The 26,375-nt window shown below is 36.4% G+C and overlaps 1 protein-coding gene across 3 annotated transcripts in view; it reads left to right on the forward strand.

Annotated features, from left to right (window-relative positions):
* Positions 1-25,085, forward strand: part of fance (FA complementation group E) — a 36,257-nt gene extending 11,172 nt beyond the window's left edge. Inside the window, exons 3-12 of one of the 3 annotated variants that reach the window (XM_039748640.1) lie at positions 463-1,168; positions 13,800-13,844; positions 13,939-13,998; positions 17,510-17,653; positions 17,957-18,080; positions 20,598-20,673; positions 21,738-21,804; positions 22,013-22,138; positions 22,587-22,726; positions 24,952-25,085. In XM_039748640.1, the coding sequence (XP_039604574.1) occupies positions 463-1,168; positions 13,800-13,844; positions 13,939-13,998; positions 17,510-17,653; positions 17,957-18,080; positions 20,598-20,673; positions 21,738-21,804; positions 22,013-22,138; positions 22,587-22,691 (1,453 nt within the window). In that variant the 3' untranslated portion in view covers positions 22,692-22,726; positions 24,952-25,085. Of the gene's footprint in view, positions 1-462; positions 1,169-13,799; positions 13,845-13,938; positions 13,999-17,509; positions 17,654-17,956; positions 18,081-20,597; positions 20,678-21,737; positions 21,849-22,012; positions 22,139-22,586; positions 22,835-24,951 lie in introns of those variants that run through there. The other 2 variants (XM_039748639.1, XM_039748641.1) reach the window with 2 other exon arrangements.
* Positions 25,086-26,375: the final 1,290 nt, after the last annotated feature.

Raw genomic sequence — 26,375 nt, forward strand, 5'->3', positions numbered from 1 at the left:
ATGTAGGTTTGGATTTTTTCTCCCTAAATAATAAAACCATCATTTAAAAACTGCATTTTGTGTTTACTTGTGTTATATTTGACTAATGGTTAAATGTGTTTGATGATCAGAAACATTTTGTGTGACAAACATGCAAAAGAATAAGAAATCAGGAAGGGGGCAAATAGTTTTTCACACCACTGTATCTAGGGTGGTGAGCATTTCTGATAAGTAAATCTGACTTTTTACTGATAAATAAATAAATAACAAATAAGAAAATATTTACAATGTATTTTTAGCAGTGAGTATCTTTGAAAACTGTGACTGATAACTCAGAAATGCTGAAGTGTTTATCACCAGAGTGAAGGCTGTAACTGATATGGATTAATGTCTGATTCACTAGTGTAGCCAAGTGCCTTTTATTTAAAATATAAAGTTGTGAATGTTCCTTTAAGTGCTTTTTAATGTGTTTTTTATGTACAGAAAGCCTTTGATCTGCCAGCTCCCGCTTGTGTTTAAGAGAAACCTGTTAGCTTTAATACAGATGATTAGAACAATCTTCCCAGAGGACTGTCTTCATGATTTAATTTGTGCTATCCAAAAAGATAACATTTCTGATTCCTGGGTTCATGCTATATTAGAGGCAATTAAGTGGGATCTTGAAATGGCTTCTTCAATGACAACTACAATGACCGCAGTTGGCTTACGTGCCCTAACAGAAAATGGTCAGCATCGAGTGGCTAAGATTTGTGAGAGAATAATGGAAGGAAAAAAAAGCAATGGAAGATGGATGAACATGTTTCATGAAAGGTTGTCAAGCCCTTTTACTTTAGATGTACAACATCAGGAAAATCAAAAAAAGAGAAAAAGCAATTCTGTTTGTATGAGCCAGGGAAGGGCTACTGATAGTGAGGAAGAGGGAAGCCAGATGAAAAAGCAGAAGCTGTACCATTCTTTTGTCAAATTGGATGACAGCAAGCACGAAGAGGTTCATATGGCGGAAATGCTGGTTTCTGAAGCTCAGGATGACTTTCTCCAAGTTACAGAGTATTCAGTTTCTTCAATTGTTAATGATGCCAGGCCAAACGAGGCGGTTCAGACTGCTGGAGATGATCACTTAAGACAGAGCACCCCAAGGCCGCCATCTTTAGCATCAGGAAGTTGTGAAGACCTCCCAGACAGAATACAGGTAACAACTATTCTATATGAAAGCCATGTTAAATAATCTGAGAACATCAAAGTTTGCATCGTTTTACTTGATAAAAATACATTATAAGCAGACTTTTTTACTTATATGTCATGCTTGAAAATTATTTGAAATACCCTGGTTGAACAGTGATTATCAGATTATATCTGAGGTGTTGCTTAATAAGAGCTGACTGGTTATCTTTCATACATCTACAGTACCTCCTGGTTTATTAGTGATGCTGTAGTGAAGGGCAGTCAAATTACTCAAAACTTAAAAGTTTAAATAAATAATATAAAAAAAAAGTAGGGAGTGTGCTCCCCATGACTTTCTCGTTTACTGAGGCAAAGGTCACCAGCACTACTTCCAGTTGCACAATATTTCTCAAATATCAAATGTTTTGCTTCTCATCATAACTAAATGATAATATTGATACACAATCATTTATCTCTTATAATCAAACTTTATATTAAAATCATATTTTTGCGTTTGGGAGGTCAAACTGTGGTGGATTTTTTTCATGATTACATATGCATTACCTAGATTATGTGCAAAATAAAAAGTTATAGTCACCTAAAAAGATAGAAAAGGTGTTAGTATTATATAATATTTGTTGCAATAAATTGTTATAGGTAAAACTGCAATTAGTTACATTTATTTATGATAATGATGGCGGAAATAAAAAATATATAAAATTAAATGTATTACCAGGAACATTACGAGGACGTAGCAGCTTATTGTTCCCATTACATCTTTATATTTACATGGCATATTCAGTGTTCACACGTTATTGTTAAACTGATGTTGTATAAATTAAAATAGAATTAACAATTGTTATTGAAAGAATGTGTTATATTGAATACAGCTTTTAATATCATGTACACATTTATATTTCCATGATACAAAAAATTCAGATGGTTATTTAAATAAAATACTTCTTTCAGTTGAGTAATGTTTCTCAAATTTCATATCTGTTTGCTTTTTATCATTATAAATATCTTTACAAAATGTGAATCATCTATATGTAATTATAACCATCGTTTACTTGAAATTTTGCGAAAGTATTTAGTTAAAGTACCACTTCTGGTTGCCGGAAGTGGCCCAAAAGTTAATAGGATTCCTTATTTTTGATATAAAGCAGGTGTATAAAATCTCATTGACCAGGGTCAAAGCGTTTTTGGGTTATCGTACTGACACACAGGCAGACAATTTCAAAAATGGTATTTTTGGACTCAAGAATGTCTAAAACGTCAAGATTCATCTCGAGTTTCAATTTTTTTTTTTTTTACGATTCCTATACTTTCTCTATACTATGTATACGTGAAAGTACTAAATAAAAATATTCAAACATAGGCTAAAAGTTCTTGGTGCTACATACAGTATACTAGCAAAATACCCACGCTTCGCAGCGGAGAAGTAGTGTATTAAAGAAATTATGAAAAAGAAAAGGAAACATGGTTGTCAATGTAATTGTTTTGTCACTGTTATGAGTGTTGCTGTCATTCATATACTGTATATATACAGTGCATCCGGAAAGTATTCACAGCGCATTACTTTTTCCACATTTTGTTATGTTACAGCCTTATTCCAAAATGGATTAAATTCATTTTTTTCCTCAGAATTCTACACACAACACCCCATAATGACAAGCGTGAAAAAGTTTACTTGAGGTTTTTACAAATTTATTAAAAATAAAAAAATGAGAAAGCACATGTACATAAGTATTCACAGCCTTTGCTATGAAGCTCAAAATTGAGCTCAGGTGCATCCTGTTTCCCCTGATCATCCTTGAGATGTTTCTGCAGCTTAATTGGAGCCCACCTGTGGTAAATTCAGTTGATTGGACATGATTTGGAAAGGCACACAACTGTCTATATAAGGTCCCACAGTTGACAGTTCATGTCAAAGCACAAACCAAGCATGAAGTCAGAGGAATTGTCTGTAGACCTCTGAGACAGGATTGTCTCGAGGCACAACTCTGGGGAAGGTTACAGAAAAATTTCTGCGGCTTTGAAGATCCCAATGAACACAGTGGCCTCCATCATCCGTAAGTGGAGGAAGTTTGAAACCACCAGGACTCTTCCTAGAGCTGGCCGGCCATCTAAACTGAGCGATCGGGGGAGAAGGGCCTTAGTCAGGGAGGTGACCAAGAACCCGATGGTCACTCTGTCAGAGCTCCAGAGGTCCTCTGTGGAGAGAGGAGAACCTTCCAGAAGGACAGCTATCTCTGCAGCAATCCACCAATTAGGCCTGTATGGTAGAGTGGCCAGACGGAATCCACTTATTAGTAAAAGGCACATGGCAGCCCACCTGGAGTTTGCCAAAGGGCAATTGAAGGACTCTCAGACCATGAGAAACAAAATTCTCTGGTCTGATGAGGCAAAGATTAAACTCTTTGGTGTGAATGCCAGGCCTCCTGTTTGGAGGAAACCAGGCACCGCTCATCACCAGGCCAATACCATCCCTACAGTGAAGCATGGTGGTGGCAGCATCATGCTGTGGGGATGTTTTTCAGCAGCAGGAACTGGGAGACTAGTCAGGATAAAGGGAAAGATGACTGCAGCAATGTACAGAGACATCCTGGATGAAAAACTGCTCCAGAGCGTTCTTGACCTCAGACTGGGGCGACGGTTCATCTTTCAGCAGGACAACAACCCTAAGCACACAGCCAAGATATCAAAGGAGTGGCTTCAGGACAACTCTGTGAATGTCCTTGAGTGGCCCAGCCAGAGCCCAGACTTGAATCTGATTGAACATCTCTGGAGAGATCTTAAAATGGCTGTGCACCGACGCTTCCCATCCTTCCTGATGGAGCTTGAGAGGTGCTGCAAAGAGGAATGGGCGAAACTGGCCAAGGATAGGTGTGCCAAGCTTGTGGCATCATATTCAAAAAGACTTGAGGCTGTAATTGCTGCCAAAGGTGCATCGACAAAGTATTGAGCAAAGGCTGTGAATACTTATGTACATGTAATTTCTCAACTTTTTTTATTTTTAATAAATTTGCAAAAACCTCAAGTAAACTTTTTCACATTGTCATTATGGGGTGTTGTGTGTAGAATTCTGAGGAAAAAAATGAATTTAGTCCATTTTGGAATAAGGCTGTAACGTAACAAAATGTGGAAAAAATGATGCGCTGTGAATACTTTCCAGATGCACTGTATGTGTGTATGTATATGTATGTATATACACATATCTACATATACATATATATACACATATCTACATATATACACATATATATATAATATATACAACAACAACATTTATTTATATAGCACATTTTCATACAAACAGTAGCTCAAAGTGCTTTACATATTAAAGAATAGAAAAATGAAAGACATAATTATAAAAAATAAATCAACATTAACATCGAATAAGAGTAAGGTTCAATGGCCAGGGGACAGAAAAACAAAAAACTCCAGGCGGCTGGAGAAAAATAAAATCTGTAGGGATTCCAGACCATGAGACCGCCCAGTCCCCTCTGGGCATTCTACCTAACATAAATGAAACAGTCCTCTTTGGATTTAGGGTTCTCACGGAAGGGCTTGATGATGATGATGGTCACGTAGACTTCTTCCTTTTAATCCGTCCATCATTGTTGGAGCATCATGAAGCTTTGAGTAGGTGGAGGTGGCGAGGCCACCACCACAAAGAAACGGAAAAAGAAACAGAAAAGAGAGTAGGGGTCAGTACCGATTTTAGAGCCACCATGAATAGTTGTTACGATGAATTGAACATACAGAGTATCAGGATTAAGTTAAATTACGATTAAAATGAAGTTATAAAAGGCCATGTTAAAGTAATGTGTTTTCAGCAGTGTTTTAAAGTGCTCTACTGTATCAGCCTGGCGAATTCCTATTGGCAGGCTATTCCAGATTTTAGGTGCATAACAGCAGAAGGCCGCCTCACCACTTCTTTTAAGTTTTGTTCTTGGAATTCTAAGGAGACACTCATTTGAGGATCTGAGGTTACGATTTGGAATATAAGGTGTCAGACATTCCGATATATAAGATGGGGAGATTATTTAAGGCTTTATAAACCATAAGCAGAATTTTAAAGTCAATTCTGAATGACACAGGTAACCAGTGTAGTGACATCAAAACTGGAGAAATGTGTTCTGATTTTCTTTTCCTAGTTAGGATTCTAGCAGCTGCATTCTGCACTAGTTGCAAACGATTTATATCTTTTTGGGTAGTCCTGAGAGGAGTGCGTTACAGTAATCTAGTCGACTGAAAACAAAGCGTGAACTAATTTCTCAGCATCTTTCAGTGATAAAGAGGTCTAACTTTACTTATGTTTCTTAAGTGAAAAATGCTGTCCTAATGATCTGATTAATATGTGATTTAAAATTCAGATTACAGTCAACAATCACCCCTAAGCTTTTTACCTCCGTCTTGACTTTTAATCCTAATGTATCCAGTTTATTTCTAATAGCCTCATTGTATCCATTATTGCTGATCACTAAAATTTCAGTTTTCTCTTTATTTAACTTGAGAAAATTACTATTCATCCATTCTGAGATACTAGTCAGACATTGTGTTAGTGAATCAATAGAATCGGGTCATCAGGTGCTATTGATAAGTACAGCTGTGTGTCATCAGCATAGCTGTGGTAGCTCACGTTGTGCCCTGAGATAATCTGACCTAACGGAAGCATGTAGATTGAGAATAACAGCGGACCCAGGATAGAGCCTTGTGGAACACCATATTGGATATCATGTGTCTTGAGTTGTAATTCCCACAACTAACAAAATATTTTCTCCCTGTCAGGTAGGATTCAAACCAATTTAAGACACTGCCAGAGAGGCCCACCCATTGACTAAGGCGATTTCTAAGAATGTTGTGATCAATGGTGTCAAATGCAGCACTCAGATCTAAGAGGATGAGAACAGATAAATGGCCTCTGTCTGCATTTACCCGCAAGTCATTTACTACTTTAACGAGTGCAGTTTCTGTGCTGTGATTTGTTCTAAAACCTGACTGAAATTTATCAAGAATAGCATGTTTATTTAGGTGGTCATTTAACTGCATAATGACTGCCTTCTCTAGAACTTTACTTAAGAAGGGCAGTTAGAGATGGGTCTAAAATTTTCAAGAGCTGAGGGTCAAGATTATGTTTCTTAAGTAGGGGTTTAACTACAGCAGTCTTAAGACAGTCTGGGAAGACCCCAGTATCTAGTGACGAATTTACTATGTCAAGAACATTATCAATTAGCACGCATGATACTTCTTTGAAAAACCTTGTTGGTATCGGGTCAAGGGCAGGTGGAGGGTTTTAATTGAGATATTATTTTTGTAAATCAGGTAAATCTATCCTAGTGAAAGAGTTTAATTTGTTTATAACAGGATGTTGGGGTTTAGGGGATCCTTAGTGTTGGGGAGATATACTATGTTATTTCTAATATCATTAATTTTTGATTGAAAATACAGCGACAGCCTCACAGGTTTCACTGGAAGCACTTAGGAGGCATTCCTTTGAGCTACCTGGGTTTAGTAGGTGATCAATTGTTGAAAATAAGACTCTAGGATTACTAGCATTGTTATTTATAATATTAGAGAAATAGCAGCGTCTCTCAAGACGGACAGTGTTATTGTATTCTGTTATTTTGACTTTTAATATTTCGTGGTGGATAGTAAGTTTACTCTTCCTCCATTGACGCTCAGCTCTACGGCATGTTCTCTTTAAATCAGACACTCTTTGGGTCTTCCATGGTATACAATGCTAGAAGATTTTTTCACTGTCTTTTCAGGTGCAACTATGTCAACAGCAGCTCTCACTTTAGAATTAAATCTTTCCACCTTACTATTTACATTGTCCTCGCTATTATAGCTGGCACTATAAACGGACTGATTGCTTAAAATGTTTGTAAGTTTTAAAGCTGCTGCGAATCAAAGAAGCGTTTTTAACAATATGCTTCTCATGAGTGTTTTTATCATTATTTCTATATTAAAAAGTAGAAGAAAATGGTCTGATAGACCAATATCAATGATCTGTTTTATATCAACTTTCAGTCCTTTAGTAATCACTAAGTCTAATGTATGACCTGCTTTATGTGTAGGCTGATTTATGAGTTGTCTCAAATCAAAAGAATCCAGGAGGTTCATAAATTCTTTTACTTTTAGATCACACTGATTATCTATATGAAAATTAAAGTCGCCAACTATTAGGAGTGTGTCATAATTAGTAATTAAAATTGACATTAAGTCAGAGAATTCCTCAAAAAACGACGCGTTATATTTAGGAGGTCTATACACGGATAGTATTAGAACTTGAGAATCTCCATGAATAACAACGGCGAGATACTCAAAGGACTTGAACTTACCAAAACTGACATCTTTACATTTTAATCGGCTCGAGTAAATGTTAGCCAATCCGCCCCTTTTCCCTGGCGGTTTGAATGAGTAAAACTGTAATCCGGGGGCAGATTCGATTAAAACTGACGCGCATCTGAATTCAGCCATGTTTCATTTAGTGCAATAAGATCTATTTTTATCACTAATAAGATCGTTGATAAAAACGTTTTGTTAGTTAAAGCTCTGACATTTAATAGTGCCATATTTAATGTTTGGAGGTGCAGAGATGAGTACTATGTGCGTTATTGTTATTTGGAATAGGAACTAAATTATTATTATTAGCGCTCTGTGTATATTTTTGTTTAATCTGCAATCTGTTTTATAGTTTTAATACATTGTTCCTCTAAAATAGTGATTTTAATTAGATTATTGGAGTTTATGCCGTATTTCCTAGGTTTTCTACGTGCATTGAGATTGCTTATTACAGTATTAATGGTGTGAACTTTAACGGAAGACTCTATTAAACATTCATCATGTCCTGGCACAGCAGTATTATTTCGGAAGGGGTTAAGAGCAGAGATAGATAGTCAAGAAAAACGAATTACCTTCGATATGTTTTCGGAGAGGACCCGGCGCGAAACTGTTCGGATGCAGGCCATCACGCTTGAAGAGACGCGCCTTTCCAAAAAGAGATTCCAATTGTTGATGAAGCCGACATCCTTCTTCTTGCAGAAACCCTGTAGCCAGTTGTTCAACCCTAGCAGACGACTGTAGTACTCGTTGGATATATATATATATACTAATAAAAGGCAAAGCCCTCACTCAGTCACTGACTCATCACTAATTCTCCAACTTCCCGTGTGGGTGGAAGGCTGAAATTTGGCAGGTTCATTCCTTACAGCTTCCTTACAAAAGTTGGGCAGGTTTTATATCGAAATTCTACGCGTAATGGTCATAACTGGAAGCTGTTTTTCTCCATTTACTGTAATGGAGATGAGCTTGAACGCCGGGGGAGTTTCGTGTGACATCATCACGCCTTCACGTAATCACGCAGTACATAGAAAACCAGGAAGACCTCCAAAAGCGCTGAAGAAAACATGCATTATATAATTGAGAAGGCAGCGAAACAATAAGAAGCGAGCGAGTGACATATACAACCATATTTATGAGTTCTGCTACTTCGGAAACAAAGCACGATGTAAACCTACACTTTAAATTAAGTTCATAGACAGGCTGCCGCTGGCGTTTGTAATTTAGTGCCTGCCCATATAAGGCCGTCCGTCAGCGGCAATCCAATAGCAAACTCCCACTAAATATTCACGGGTTAAGGACTGTGCTTATGGAGAGGAAGATGAGATGGTCAGGGTGGTGTTTGGCACAAACTCAGCGAAACTGCGAGAGAAAGTTTTAAGTGCCAGGACTAAGGTAACATTAAATACAGCCATGGACATAGCACGAGATGGCACCAGCACAGCTGGGAACCTTCGATGCATGTACACCGAGCGGCTCACGTGAACTGGCGAGTGCACAGATAAAAGCAACAGTTCCAAAGAGCGCTGAACAAAAACCGAATTACACAATTGAAAAGGCAGCAAAAAATATGAAGCGTCTGATAAGCATATTCATAAATCCAGCTACTGCGGAAATTACACAATTGAAAAGGCAGCAAAAAATATGAAGCGTCTGATAAGCATATTCATAAATCCAGCTACTGCGGAAACAAAGCACACGGTGGAAAAAGTCAATGTCCCGCTAAAGGAAGACAGTGTAAAAAAACCCGTGCATGCAGTGTGTCAGGTCTCAGATAAAGAAGAAGACGAGCTGTTTATTGATGCAGTAATAAACGAATCGATGAATGAAACCTGACATCTTTACAACGATTGACAAACACAGAATGTAACTTGAACACAACACATCCTACAAATACGAGCCTGATTGAAAGAAATAATGATAATCAAATCCTTGATGACAGCAACACTCAGTAACACTCACAAAACAAATACTGTATATTGACAGTCATGTTACGTTATTTTTAAAATGTTCCCTTTTCTTTTTCTAGCTTTTTTAACACACTACTTCTCCGCTGCGATACGCGGGTATATATATATGTATATATATATCCCGATCTACATACTCTAATAATGGATACTTTATTCGCCATCAATGATTGTTTTGGTAAAGCCATACTCAGTGTATTCATTAGATGAACGGTAAAAAAGTAAGAGCGAGGGGAGGATGACTTATTGAGGCATGCAGGCTGTAGTGCGCGTCAACTCTATCTGAATTGCGCGATCACATTTGAAAAAATATATCTTTTCAAGTTCTATTTAGTCCATATGTGTCAAACTCAAGGGCCACGGGCCACATCCGGCCCGCAAGATCATTTTATATACTGTATTATTGTTATTAATGGCCCGGGTATATGAAGCGCTGGTAACACAATAAATTACAGATCCCATAATGCAGCGCTTCAGCTGCCTTGCCCAACACTTACCGCGTTAATCAAGTCTAGCTTATGATGCTGCAAGTTATTGCGAAGCTAGCTCACACGATGCTGGAGAGAAAAGTTGATTCTGAAAATAGAGCCTTTAAAAACCGATGGGAGGCTGAGTATATGTTTACTGAACCCGTGTGTCTCATTTGTGGAGCTAATGTGGCTGTAATTACAGATACCGTGCACAATCACAAAGTGATTTCAAGTGAAGCTGCTTTTATGGGAGACACAAATGCACCAGTACACCTTGCCTCACTTTCCCTGTTGCCAAGTAATGTTAAACCAAGTCGTCACTACGGTGTTCCCAAATACGCACTTTGCTGATAAACTGAGCGCATTGCGCACTGAGTTTGCACGCCGCTTTGGTGACTTTGAAGAACAAAAAAAGTCCGTCTACATGCGGCTCGAACCTTGTGCATGTTTGGTAGCACATATCTGTGTGAGAAGCTCTTCTCAGTGATAAAGACTAACAAAACAGCACACAGGAGTCAGCCTCACTGATGAGCACCTGCAATCCATCCTGAGAATCTCCACAACACAGAACCTCACACCAAACAGAAACGAACCTGTGGCCAAAAAAAGATGCCAGGCGTCCAGCTCTAAAATGACATATGAGCAAAGACAACTGAATGATTTGATTTGTTATTGCTGAAAGGAACACATTTTATTTATATTTCCAGGTTTTGTTATGCAGCATGTTCATATTTGAATTTGTATAATTTTGACAGGATATATTTTTATGGAGAGCAAAATCTTTTGGGATATTTAAAATCTAAGTTTATTTTTATATAAAATTACATAAGAGTAAAGAAATTTGAATGTTTGTTCTTTTAACGCTTACTTTATTTCTAACTTGTATAATTTAGACAGGATATATTTTATGGAGAGCAAAATATAAGTTGTTTAAGGTTTGAGTTGATTTATTCAGGAATAATATTCCTGTCTGTTTTTACCATTCCTACCAAAGATATTTCTGTCGACTAAATAAAAATTCCTTCTATTTAAAATTTAAATAGAACTTGAACAAATCGATAGTTCATAATATCCACGCAGACTTGCACGTAAGAGCGGAGTTATCCGTTTTAACAAGCAGCGTATTGCACTGATCTGAAATAGCTGTGTGTGTATATATGTAGATATGTATGTATATGTATATATATGTTTATATATGTGTGTGTGTATATATATATATATATATATATATATATATATATATATATATATATATATATATATATATATATATATATATATATATATATATATATATATATATATATATATATATGTGTATATGTGTATATATATGTTTATGTGTGTGTGTGTGTAAATATATATATATATATATATATATATATGACAACAACACTCATCACTCACTCACAACAGTGACAAAACAATTACATTGACAATCCTGTTACGTTATTTTCAAAATGTTTCCTTTTCTTTTCATTGCTTCTTTAACACACTACTTCTCTGGTATTGGCTGGTATTTATATAGTGTATATGTATATATATATATATATATATATATATATATATATATATATATATATATATATATATATATATATATAGAGATAGATAGAGATAGATAGATAGATATACATACACACAACATATTTTTTTTGTAATTTTGTCCGTTTATTACGATTATAGATATTTACTGATTCCCTTCTTTAGCTGACTGCCTGCTCATATTTTTCATCGCGAAGCAGAGCCTTACTGGAAATTGGAGGCATTTGAATTGAAATGAGAGATCAGAGGGTATAACAGGGATGCGAGTGTGGAGAAACTCTTAGAGACAGCGTGTGTATTAATTTGTAGATTTTTCTGTGAGTATTTGGTGGCAGTGTGATGAAGTTGCTTCCGCAAGACCGCGTTAGCTGTAAGGCTCAGCTCGGAGCATATTCTTTTCCTACCTTGTCAATTGTGTAATGCGTTTTTTGAGCAGGTTTGATGCATGGAAGTGATCACTCGTACTGCATTCAGTCAGTTCACGTGAGCTGCTCTCTTGTGTGATGTTGCAATGTCCACGGCTTTATTTAATGTTAGCTAAGACCCGGCACTTAAAAAGTTTTTCGCTACAGCAATTTTAACTCCGTTACAAAGTGATCCAAAGTCTTGTTTATACCTCGTGTCTTCTCATTAAACTCGCAAATAAAATATTCGACCAAGGCATGACAAACGGCAGCAGGAGCGTGTCCATAAACTTAATTTAAACTTACGGTTTACACCATGCTTTGTTTCTGCAGTAGCTGCACTTATGAATAAGCTTGTATGCGTTTTTCTTCAGTGCTCTTTGGAGCTCTTCCTTGTTTTCTACGTACTGTGTTCACAGTCAGTTCACGTGATTACGTGGGAGGCGTGATGATGTGACATGGAACTCCGCCCCCCACGGCCATTGAGCTGAAGTCCATTACAGTATATGGAGAAAAATAGGTTCCAGTTATGATCATTACACGTAGAATTTCGAAATGAAACCTGCCCAACTTTTGTAAGTAAGCTGTAAGGAATGAGCCTGCCAAATTTCAGCCTTCTACCTACACGGGAAGTTGGAGAATTAGTGATGAGTGAGTGAGTGAGGGCTTTGCCTTTTATTATTAAAGATAACTGTACCTGTTTTTTGTAATTTTTTTATTTTTTTTTTTACTTTTGTGCTTGCTGTGAGTCTGAAAGCAAGAATTGCTTATAACTCGTGGACTTTTGTTTAAAAGACACAGCTTTCAGACAAAAGTGACATTTCCCATAACAAAATCATGATTTTCTGTGCATGCAAATTGATGTAATCGTAAAGAACTTAGAATTGGACGCAGTTTTGCACAGTCTGTAATGAACATAAGAAGTCCAGACAAAATCAACAAGGCAAAGAAGCATACGCTATAGTAAGTTTTAAAACCTGGGGAGTATAAATAGTATGTGGACCAGATTTGATAAGTTTGTTGTGCAAGTTGCGAATTGAGTGCCGCAGGAGGGAGCAAGCAGTTAAGAAATAACATTCATGATTAAACTAAATGGTGTACTTTTTTCTTCCTTAATAGATGCATCAAAAATGCGTATTACACATTTGTTTCAGGCTTTATATGACAAACCAGGAGTTGCATATTGGCGATGTAGCTAAATGCGTATAACTGACATTTAAAATGCTTTTTCAATGTCGATTTTTAAAGACATAATAATAATAAAATAAAAATCAGAAATATGTAAATTATTTTCCATTGGGTTTTTAAAATCAACTACAACAGGATCAGAAGCAAAATCATACTTTTATGGTGCTGGAGAATTGCTTTAAAAATGTGCTCATAGCACACCTGTTGTTCAAAAAGCAGAGCAGCAGTGTAGTAAAATCTGTGCCAGAAAGCATTGTAAAGGGGTTTGTTTAAGAAGCAGAAGGCTGCTTTATGATGATGGCTAACCAGTCACAATTCTGAAATGGCTGATCTTTGAAGTGAGATGTGTAAAATACAGCAGTACTGCATAGCTTGTCTGTAGTACCACGATGCTGAAATTAGTGTGGGGTAGAAAACTTTATCTTTGTTTTTTAAGTAGATGTCACATTTTGTCATCAAATAAAATATTTTTTTCCAAACGCACCTGAATTATCTTAGTAATATTAACATTTAATCCGACAGGCCTACTGTAGTGTGTTTGTGTGTGTGAGAGAGATGGAGAGTGAACTTGTGTTTATCCAGTGAAAGACCAGAAAAAGCAACAGCATTAAAGCTTATGCTGCTGTGATTGGTACATCTGTTTTATTGTCTGTGTGGATTATAAAATGGTAAATCAATGGATTTTCAACTTTCAGAAGGCATGTCATGTTAACTTTTGCTGTTTTTATTTTTTACAGTTGTATGTTCCAAGAATCAAAGAATTGATTGAAACAAATTTGGAGGTCAGCAGCTTTGTTTGTGAATAATCTTTCATTCTCAATAAACCTTTTGTGTTACCTTATATTGTAAATTAATATATATTTTTTTTGTATTTAGAAGCTGGATTTGATCTCGCCTGAGGATTTGCGTATTTTCAATGAGTGTAATCCTGTTCAGGTGAGAATATTATTTTTGATTACAGAGGCATTGAAAATATGACACTGTCCCTGTATAGAAACTTGGGAGTAAGCAGTATGTCTTACTGAATAATAGTCTTCACTTTATAGACTCTCCAATATCTTGTTCATAACATTTAAATCATTTATGTCAACCTAGAACCTAGACCTCTGCAGTCTCACAATTTTAAGTATTTCTATGTTTTTTGTTTAACTCATAGAGTGACCTGAATCTCTACATATTACAAGGAAAGTATTGTGATGGGGTCAAAACTTTGAATTATCAACAGATTTACATGCTTCTTGGGCATGATTGGTTAATTTTTTTCTAGTGATGTTTAAATGTCATTGAGTTAGTTTCAGTATTTAGGGAAGCGAGTGTGTGGACATAAGTCAAAAATATTTGATTCATTCTAAATTAAACTTGGCACAGTTATTATGATTGTAACATGGTTCCACCGTATTTTAAGTAACATGATTAAAAACAATGCATTATTATACTGCAAAATTGTGTTTATGTGATAAAAGTCATGTTGGACAGGTTAATTTTTTTTAGGGTATGAATCCGGTTAGGTTGTAAATGCAACAATAGTGCATTTCTGGGTTAAATTTAATATAAATGCACTAAAGATTACATTTTATAAATAATAAATGTACAAAAGGAAAAAAGATTTTATGTTACAAAGCTTGTTCTTTTTAAGGGGCTGCTAAGGACATAAATATAAAACACAATTAAGTGTAACAAGTGAAACAGACACATTTTGTTTTACAGTTCAATGGTAATAATTTTGACACATTTCACTGGTTGGAAAATATGTTTTGCAATTTTTTTAGTAACACGAGTATTGAAGTTTCGCCATCAATTCAGGTTTACAATAGTCTGACTCATCACTAATACTTAGAGCTGTTCTTGTTAAAAAATGCTGATCAATGGCCACTTATTAAAAGAGAAATACAGTTTCAAAATACATAATGTTTAGAATTACCAGGTTCTGCTGCATTTATAGAATCCTAAGCTTTCAGGGAGTATTTTGATAAAACTGTTAAACAGGTTGTCCAAGAGAATATACTACTATAGTTTTATTGTATTTTTGACCTTTGTCTCATTCTTCCAAAATGTACTGTAGTCTGTTAACTAATACACTGTTAAATGCCTAAGCAGAGGCTGTGTGTCCAAACAACTATTATTATTATTTCTTGTATTGTAAGTACATATATCTGTCTCTCTATCTATTAAGAAAACTTTACACCTGTAAGTTCTGCAACTTGCCTGAAATTTCCACCATCTATATCCCAAAGACATACTTGCTTGAGTAATTGCCCATGTTAAACTGGAATAGTAGGACAATTTGCATGTGTGTACCCTGTGATGCCCTGGTACACTGTCTAGGATTTATTCCAGTCCTCTGGTTAATACCCCTGGGGTGAGCTTTGGTTCTGTGAGACCTTGAATTAAGAACATAAGTTTGACAACTAATAGCTAAACTGTGTCTCATCCAGGGACTTTTTAAAGGTTACTGATATTTATGATTCAATTACATGACTCATTATTTTTTTCAAGATACCCACCACTGTTTGCATAAAGTGCTTACTGGTTCAGCCTTAAATGTACTTCCCCATAATTTCCACTGCTGTCCTCAAGTATGTGATTTGCTGTTTAGTTGAAAGAAAACTTCTAGATCCACTTTATCAGTGCTTCTGAGAATTTAGAAGAGCTGAATTAGTATCCCATGTAGCCTTACAACTGAAATATGTGGGTTCAGAAGGTTGATGCATGAATGCAGGTATGTATATATATATATATATATATATATATATATATATATATATATACACATACAATCATACACACACACTGAGTCAGGTCAATAATTATTTGGACTGTGACACAATTTTCATAATTTTGGCTCTGTACGCCACCACAATGGATTTGAAATAAAGCAATCATTATGTACTTGAAGTGTACACTTTCAGCTTTAACATAAGGGGCTCACCAAAAATATCGTATAAGCCATTTAGGAATGACTGTCGTTTTTCTGCACAGCTATCCCACCCATTTCCAGGGGCTTAAAAGTATATGGACATTTGACTGACAAGCTGTTCCATAACCAGTTGGGAGCAGTTCCTTCATTATTTCATTAACTATTAAGTAGGTGAAAGGTCGGAAATTGATTCCAAGTTTAGAATTTGCATTTGGAAGCTGTCACTGTGAACTTTCAGTATCAGCAAGCACAAACAGTCCATTTGGCTGAGAAAACAAAACAAACCCTTTAGAGAGATACCAGAAACACAATGAGTTGTCAGATCAACTATTAAAAAGAAGGAATGCACTGGTGAACGCTGTATCACCAGAAAGTCTGGAAAACCACAGAAGATAAACTGCTCTGGATGGTTGCAGAATTTACTTTGAGAAGTAGAACCGCTTCACAACATTTGGACAAACCAAGAACACTCTTTGGTCTACAATCAGGATAAGACTTCATGAAAGTGAACACGGAGGGTTTACCACAAGGTGCAAACCACTGGTAAACCTCAAGTATAGGTAAGACAGATTAGGCTTTGCCCGAAAACATTCTTTGGACAAAGGAAACTAAGAAAAATATACCAGAATATTGGAAAGAGAAGAGTATGCAGAATAGAAGAAACAACTCATGATACAATAAATACCACATCATCTGTGAAACATGGGGGAGGTAGTGTTATGGCAATGGAAGTCATCCACTAGTGTTTATTGATTACATGACTGCTGGCCAAAGCAGTAGTCAATCATCTGACTTCAACTCAATTGCACATGCACTTCACTTGCTGAAGACAAAACCTACGGCAAAAAGTGCAATGAGCAAGCAACAACTAATGACATCTACAGTGATGGACTGGCAAAGCATCACTGATTTTAAACACAGCACTTAAATATGGTGTGGGTTCCAGACTTCAGGCAGGCCTTAATTGTAAACGATTTTCAGCCAAATATTGAAAATGATAATTTATATTTATGATTGTTAGTTTATACAAATACTTGTAATGCCTGTCTTTTCCAAACAGCTCATATAATAGTTTTGCTAAACCCTTTGAAACTAAATGTATAAAAAATAATGTATAAAGGATCAATATGCACTTACTGTACAGTACATAATACACATATACAAATAGTAGAATGCTAATTTGAAGAAAAGTTTTTTTTTTTTTTAGTCAATTATACTGCAGGATTAAGTAAATACTTTGCTAAAAGTACTTAATCATCTAAAAACTAAAGCTTTTCAGGAATTACATGTTTTTTCTTTTCTTTTTTCTAAACTGCTAAGAGTAGAAACTTTGCTAACTGACTGTTCTTTTGCTTTCTATTTTTTATGTTGGATCGAAGACAAGAAATCTTTTTTTTAAAAGACTTTTCTTCTTTCTGTGTTGCAACCTTTGGTTAATGCTTCAACTATGATAAATAGATAACCACAGAAAATGTGTTTCTTTCATCATTATCAGTTTCTTATTTAAATATTTTGTTTTTACTTTTGCAGTTGGGACTACTTTGTAAGGCTCTGGGTCTCTCTGATGTACCTGAGCAGGTGTTGCCACAGTTCTGTAGCCAATTGCTGGCGATAGCCACAGATCTCAGCTATAGTTCTGCAACTGTTCTTGTCAGGAACCTCTTCCTTAATAAGGTGATTTTTTTTCATTTGTTGTATCCTCAACAATAATTTGAATTTTGTTTTTTTTTTCAAAAGATAATGACTAATGAGCTAAACAGATGAGCTTGATGGACTGAATGGTCGCCTCCTGTTTGTCAGATTTCTTATGAATTTAGGAACAACAAAGTCAAGTTATGAAATATATGCAAATACAACCTGAGTTGTTTTTTTTTTTATCCTTTGTTGAGTTATTACACATGGGAGAAGTTTTTCATTTTTTGTGATGAAAACCTTAAGGTAGCATTTGTTACATTCTTGGTTTCCAAAATATTCCAGGTGTTGACCCTCACAGAACCTGCCTCTCGATTCCTTATGGTAGCTTTGACAATGTTCTGTGGCCACTACCCTCGACCCACCTGCTGCTCTATAATCAGCCCTGTATTGCAAGCAGATAACAAAGGTACTGTAAATTTAACTGGAAAAGTTTGTTACTTTTTTTCATCCATCCGTTTATTTTCTGCCATTTCTCTGGGTCATGGGAGCAGCAGTCTAAGCAATGATACCCAGACATCCCTTTTCCCCATCACCTTCTCCAGCTCCTCTGGTGGAATAAGGAGGCATTTTCAGGCCAGCCAAGAGAGAGAATCTCTCCATCTTGTCCCCAGTCTGTCCCAAGGTCTCCTTACTGTTAGACATGCCGAAACACCTCTCCATGGAAGAGTTCCAATCAGATGCCCAAATCACTGAGCTGACTCATTTTCATGTGGAGGAGTAGTGATTCTAGTTTGAACTCCTCCTGAATGTCTTTGCTTCTCACCTAACATTAAGCCCAGCCACCTTGCGAAGGTAACTTATTTCTGCCACTTGTATCTGCGATCTAATTCTTTCACAATTTGCTGTAAACTGCCTCTCAGTACATGTCTAAAGTCACAGCTCAATAAAGCCAGCAGGACCACATCATCCAAAAAAATCAGAGATGTGATCCTGAGGTCACCAAACTTGACACCCTTCCTTCTTTGAAACAGAATCAGAGACAAAGAGCAGCCCTGGTGCCAAGCCTGACTTACTGCCAATAATGCGAACCAAACTTTCATTCCGGTTTTGCAGGGACTGAATAGCCAACAACAGCTGGCTTGGTACCCCACGTTATGTGGTCATATACCTTTTCCAAGTGCACAAAACACATGTAGATTAGTTTGGCATACTCTTATGAATATTCCAGAATCCTTGTGTATGTAAAATCGAAACTGGTCCAATGTTCTGTACCTGAGACTAAATTCACATTGTTCCTCCTGAATATGAGGCTCGCCCAACAGCCAGTTTCTTCTTTCCAGAACCTTGGCATTGACCGTCTCAGGGAAGTTGAGTGTAATTCCCCGTAAAGTTGGAACACATCCCGTGGTCCTCTTTGTTAGAGTTGGAGACTAATGCCATGTTTTACCAATTTAGAGGCACTGTCCCTGACCTCCATGCAGTGGTTGTCAACCAAGACAGCTGAACAACATCCAGGAGCCTTTAAGAACTCGGGGCAAATATCATCCACCCCTGGAGCCCAACCCCCAAGGAATTTTTTTAATTACATCAGTGACATCATCATTCAAATCTTTTGACTCTGCTTCCTCAAAGGAAGGCATGTCATTGGGATTTAGGAGGTCCTCAAAGTGTTCCTTCCACCGCTCGATTATATCCCCTTGTGAGGTCAGCAGCACTCCATCCATAAACTGCATGGGCAAAGCACTGCAGCTCCCTCCTGAGTCACCTGACGATTTCCCACAATCGCTTCGATGTCATTGATGTGCACCTGGTGGTTGGGCCTTTAACCATGGGACTCTGTCAGGCACAGCCCAAGTCAGTAACATGGGTCCATCCTCCAGTGGGACAGCCATCTGCAGGTGGAGCCATAACAGTCTTGGAGCATTGTGGCCTGGATGGTGGTCAAAGGCAGGTGTCTTGGCGGACCGATCTCCAGCTAATGAAACTGACTGTTGGGACAGGGAATGTGACTTCTATGGCTTGAAAGGAACCCGAGGTAGTGCAGGAAGTAGAGAGGACCTGTTTAGACATTATCTGCCTCTCCCAAATGTACAGCATAGGCTATCGGACTAAACTCCTGGAGAGGGGCTGAACTTCATACCACTATAAAGTTGCCTAGCGTGAGAAGCTTTGAGCAGTTTTGGCCTTATTTAAAGCCCCCAAGTTTAGCATGTGCATATTGGAGTTTATCCAAGTGGACAAGAGGGTTGCCTCCCCACGACTTTGACCCAAGAGGAGGGTTCTGATTCTCATTTGTGCTTATGCACTGATAGTTGGGTCAGAGTATTTGGCCTTCTTGGAGATCTTGTGGGGAGTGCTGGTAGGTGATCCCATTGGGGACTTTCGTTCTACTGAGAAACTTTAGTGCTTACATGAGCAGTGAGAGCGAAACCTGGAAGGGGTTGAATGGGATGAACAACCTACCTGATGTGAACCTGAACAATACTTTGTTATTGGACTTTTGAGCTAGTCAAACCTCGTCCATAAAGAGCACCATTTTCAAGCGTATGCCAAGTGTGTGGCAGACGAACCCCATCCTAAAGACGTACAGCTTGCACCTTTGGATGAATATTTCTTTCATTCCTAGGGAGGTCTGGGGCATTGAACCTGAATGGGCCATGTTCCATGTCTCCACTGCTGAGGCAGCTGAGCAGAGCTGCAGACATTGGGCCATTGGTGCCTGGAAATCTCCAAACCCTGGTGGTGGAAGCCAGCAGTAAAGGGAGCCTTTGGATTAAAGAAGGAAGCCTTTTGAGTTTGGTTGGTTTGTGGGACTGCAGTGGCAGCTCCAGGTACCAACAAACCAAGCTGAGCATGGCAATGGCAGTTGCAGAATTAAAAACTTTTTTGTATTTTGCACAATAAATGTAAAATACACACATGCTTCATTGGTTAACCTTGTCTGTGCTTGAAACTCATTTACTTTTATTTTATTTGTTTCTAGGGACTAATCAGATGGAACTTGTTTGCAAACTGATAATGGAGTGTTTAGAGCCTGAATACAACATTTTAGTTTTTGAGTAGGTATGCTATACTCATCAGCCCATTAAATATTAGTTTAATTTTCTTCATGATTTATGATTGTCGGCAAAATTGATGTGTAATGTAATATGAAATGTATATAAGTATTATGTGTCAGACTATGTGTGTTATTATTGCAGTGTGAGTAAAACATGGAGGGTGACAGTAAGGCATTGGTATTGACTACAATTTCCCATTCGTGCTTCCTCCTTTGTCTTCACATGCATGACAACTTGCGTGATCTTAAACTTTGGATTTCATAGTCCTGATTTTCAAATTGTGGATCAAGCTGCTTACTTTGTTTAATCTGCATGAGGCAGAACTGTCTCATGCACATATCTAAAAATACAGACAGTAGGATTTTAGGGTCCTTTAAAACTCTACTCAGTGTTATTTTGGAGAAATTAGGTTCTAAATTTTCTAACTTACATATTATTTAGATGGTTTTGCCAGCGGATTTCATGTTCAGAACTAGAAGTAAAACCTTGACACGTTTACAATATCAAGTTTAACAACTTTATATAACTTCTTAATGCCTAGAACGTTTATTTCATTCTTCCTGACCTCCCCTTTTTTCATCAGTTTTTCAATTTATCTCATTAATTAATTAATTCATGCCATCCTTGTACCATTCGTGTAGATATGAGTATGAAATGTATTTATCTTCAAGTGCTGTCTTCTCTTAAATAAATTAAAATTGGAGTGCATATGTTGAAATTATTTTAGCTTTAAGCCAGCAAAAACCACAGCTTACATGAATGAAGATCTCTACATATTATAAAATGTTTTCTAATTAGGCCATTTGTCTCATCAGGCCTCCTGGAATGAATCAGAAATGATCATGGACCAGGCTAAGTTTGCCACTGCAGATCCTTGTATATCTTCCCTTCATCTTTTTAATTTACTTTAACACTATATTCAATATTCAAATAATTAAAATAGTTTTAACCAAAATTTTAAATACATGACTTTATGTTTCTTTAACAATAATTTGTCATCTTTGTAGTGTGGAAGAGGAGCAGAAATGTTATTTACTGTTTTTTTTTTTGTGCTTTGTATCCAGGCAGGTACTGACTATAACATGGAATGAAGAGGTTTTGTCTGTGGTTCATTCCTTGTTGGATAGAAAGGTTATGTTTGTTTGTTCTTCCAATTGTTTAATTATGCCTTGTTCCTATTTGGCATTTTGTTCATTAAAAAATAATTGGTTTTATTTATAAAGAATTTTTAAATGACACAAATCCATCTGTGACCAGTAGAGTGCTTTTCACAGGCTTGGTGGATGAATGAACATGTAAATCTATGACTTTCTTTTGGTTAACGGCTGTTTTTGTACAGGTGGAGCCGAGTTCCTCGCTACTTGACCAGATTATCAATAAGTTTGGCCAAGAAGCATCTGGTTTTAGCAAGTCAATGAAGTTTGCAAAGATGCTGCTGACCTTTCTAACAAAGTACCACAGTAAAGTAAGTTTTTTTAACCACTCACTTGTCATTTGAATGAGTGTAGACATGTGTTTGAGAACATACTTGTTAACCTTAAAATGATATATGAGAAATAAATTAATTCTCTTGTTAACCTTAAAATGATATATGAGAAATAAATTAATTCTCTGTAATTGTTACTCTTATTTTGAGTCACCACAATACCCTTCAGAGCCTGTGGAACTTTCACACTCTGAAGTAGTCTTGTACTCTTTAACCCTGGTCCATACTAACACATTAGGTTAGATTGGAGTTGACCAAGAGACCACCTAAACTTGAGTATAAAAGGGTTTGTACATGCGCTTTCCCTCTTTATGATTAAAGTTTCTAAATTAACCTCTAATGTTGTTATACTACAACCTGGTTTTATAAACTGTGATTCTCATAAGACATTTTATGTATTTTTTTCTCTGCCTTTCCATTTTTTTAGGTAACTGTGGCACATAAAAACACATTGTCACATGTGTTGATGTTGAATGAAACATTCTTGAAGAAGTCCTTACTGGCTGCCCTTAAACGGATTTCTACAAGTTGACCTGTATGTCATGACGGACTTGTATGCATCTCAGTGTAGGTCTGGGGAGTGTAAACATTGTCCCCTAAAATAACATTATAATATGTTAATGTCAATAATTTATTATTCCACAGAAATAAAGATAATATTGTCCTTAGAATGCCTTATGTTTTTTGTTATTGCCACTTATCACAAAAACACATTGTTGTGTAGCTTGTTTTTTTCCTGCCAGCTTTTTCAAACATATTGTTAAGGTAAAATATTAGTAAGCAAATATTTATTCAGTTCCATGTAAGGACAATCAATTATTTTCTGATTATTCAGTTTGGAGGTGGTGATCTGGAGCTTAAACTTTCTTAATTTGCAGCACTGTGTGGAAACCTATCTGTAGACATCTACACAAGATTTTATTAGAGTAAATACTTGATTTTAAACATACACAAATCTTTAAGTCACCCCCCTAAAATATGAATGTATTTCCTGAGCTGTGTACATTTGTTATACTTAAATGCCTAATTTCATATGGTTTTACATGGACTAAAATATTCAGTCATCATATTGTTAGATCTGCTTGTCATATTCAGTTTCTAGTGATCTTAAATTGCCAGGTAACAAAGAGAATACTTTTTTTAAACATCATACTTAATTTTCTTATGTACTCTGAAAATAATTGTTAGCGCTGAGAATGCAGGCTAATGCACAGTACCTGGTAACATCCAAAAGAAGATTTTGAAGCTATTGTGGCTATAGAAACTGAATGTTTGAGCTTACAAATGCAATTAAATTGTCAAAGAAAAAAAACCGTTTACAAAGCTTCATGGCTAAGTGTGAGTATAATAGTAAGTAAATAACACTGTAGATCAATAATTTATTAATAGACTAGGGGTTTCCCACTGCTTGCTTCGTTCGCCACCCTCCAGCCTGCTCTACGCACCCACCACTTCGTATCTCTGCCGCACGCGTTGTGAAAAGGGGGCTGAACGCAGCCCAAGGAGACACGGCCGTTCCTCCAAAACCCCCTCTTAAATGGTGATGCAATGGGAAACAAATAGTGGTTATTTTTGTTTTTTTTTAAACCTCCTCTTTGCTCGATCAGCTGCTGGATTGCTGCTGCCGTACTGTGTGATCTGCATCTCGCACGGTGCTTCAAACATTTTAAAAGCCTGTACAGCAACTGTCTTTGTCATCTACTCTTTGTCTTTTATTTCTGGTCCCGGGCGTGGTTAAATCTTTTGGCACAAAGTCTCGTCTCGCAGGACGTGAGTTCTTGATATGTTTTAGTTTATAATTTAAAAACGGAATAAGAATCTGAAAATCTAACAACATCACAATGAAGTTGGATAAATTCTAAAAAGAATGATACCAAACATCTATAAGTAGGTTATAAGGTAAGCCTGATTTAAAGCGTAACAAAAAAGTGACATAAAATCGATGCACAAAATCATTGCACTTTTAGGCTTAGGATTTTATATATAGAGAGTAGATTATTTATACCACAGTGAGACATTCTTTGAATAAATACTCTCTTTTGGAAAGTAATTTAGAGTTTGACTTTTATAGCGAATTGGGCATTGTTCTGTCAGCTCCTAAAGTGCTTTGTAAAATAAAAAGATTGGTCCAAGTAGGTGTTCTTATCTATTCCTTTACAAAAATGCTAAATCACCCACATGTATTAAGGTGTTACAGAATTTTAAATTAATAATACATGTTTTAATGATAAATATGTTCAGATATTTTTCAAATAAGGAAAACTTGCAGTAAGTTTTGAGAGATGTTTGCTATACTCCCTTTATCATGGAACTCAAAGAGTTACTATGAGAGAGTACTATAATAATACATTAACAAACTGCTGTTTCTGAAGTTTATCCATGGTGAAATTGTTTAATTAGGTACAATCTGAAAAATAACATGCTCTAAAATAGAAAGTGGTCCCTAAAGAGAGTAATAAGGTTGTCATAGACATTGTTCTAGACCTGCAAAAGGCTTATACTATGTTGTGCAAGAATATCATGGTACAATATTGAAGTAAGTTAACAACTGGCAAACCAAATGCACTTAGTGGACTGAATGGTATCCTGCCATTTTTTTAGACTTCTTATGCTTTATAGACTATTATGTAAACTGAAAGAAACATGAATAAATGAACTTGACTTTTTTTACCTAATTATACATTCAAGTAGAAGGATTAGGATCTAAAGAGCTCCAAACTAGAAATTGAGTCCCTCAGAATAGTAGGCTTAGTCTGACTTTGGTATCAAAGTTAGTTACTTTTTTTTGGCAGATGATGGAGTGATCTGGAAGAGTGAGAAGTCACAAATATTAAAGAAAAAAAATGCAGTACAAAAATGGTACTTTTCATTAGGTTTTAAATTATGTCCATCTAAGCAAAAGTGGTAATTTAAAAAAAAAAAAAAAGTAAGCTAAAGTAACTAATGTGTTTTTATAAGTAATGGACCACATTAAATATTAAGGCTCAAGTTTAATAACAGGTTTACCATTAAAGTACATACTGAAAATATTGAAACAAAATGGTGGCATGGATCGTGGACTATATATATAATATGTCTTGGGAACTGCAGGTCTGACATTGTGTGCAGCAATACAGGGGCACCGCAGGGGACTGTACTTTCTCCGGTCCTGTTCAATCTATATACAGTACGTCAGACTTCCAATATGACATGGAGTCCTGTCTATCTATCTAAAAAGTATTAAATATGATAAGCTGTTTTGACAGACTATAATTGAGGAGCAGATTTTACCACATTAACATTATTTGCATTACCATTTTTCATTATATACCTGTATGCCAAGCATCAGCAGTTAATTAATTATTTAAATAGTTTGGAAGTAATTCAAGCTCATACTTAACCGTTATGTTTTGCGGATTATCCCGTTTCTGCAGCCTCACAGGTGGAAGCAGAAGAAATGTTGGATTTATAAAGAATTCATCCATCCATGTTCCTAACCCTCTTATCCATGGAAGTGTTGCTGGGCAGCTGGAGCCTTTCTCATCACCTTCATCTTCTTCCACATACTGACAGATCTGTCTCATCATCTTGTTCTAAATGAGTACCTTTATAGGATTACCCAATAACAGAAATATTAAATTAGTGTCAGAACTGTGTTTCTTACAAACGTACAGGTTTTAGTGTACTGTATGAGAGGGTCAAGAAAGGTGTGATCTCCTTGATGATACAGTCTGTAATCTTTCCATAGATACTAGAAACCCCTACGGCTGATAAAAAAATCTGTTAGAATTTGCAGAAAAAATATTGGATTAACTTACATTTAATTAAGATTATTTGCATAGTAAAAGTGTTGGTTGTATTGTGAGATTTTCTGACACCTCAAATATCAGTCATTAATTAAATGCACAATGCTTTTTCTATTATAGATTATGATATGGAAAAAAGTTTATTGATTTATTTAATGGGGTTTACAATGGACCTGAAGTCACCAAAATATGCTAATATCTTCAGATCTTCATTCTGCTTTATCTTTAGTTTAATTGGTCGGTGGTTATGTAGGCAAGAATGTGCTTCTAAAACACCAATAGAGGTGGAGGGAAATGAGATTTCAGGTAATGGTACCAGAATACAACAATTAAAGGAAATGGTTAGATATTATGAGGTCAAGTCAAAAACATATAAAAAATCAGTTTATGCAATTTATGGCAAACATGGATGTCCGGGAGACACAAAAGGT

Source organism: Polypterus senegalus, chromosome 3, assembly GCF_016835505.1.
Source record: "Polypterus senegalus isolate Bchr_013 chromosome 3, ASM1683550v1, whole genome shotgun sequence".
Classification (NCBI taxonomy): domain Eukaryota; kingdom Metazoa; phylum Chordata; class Cladistia; order Polypteriformes; family Polypteridae; genus Polypterus; species Polypterus senegalus.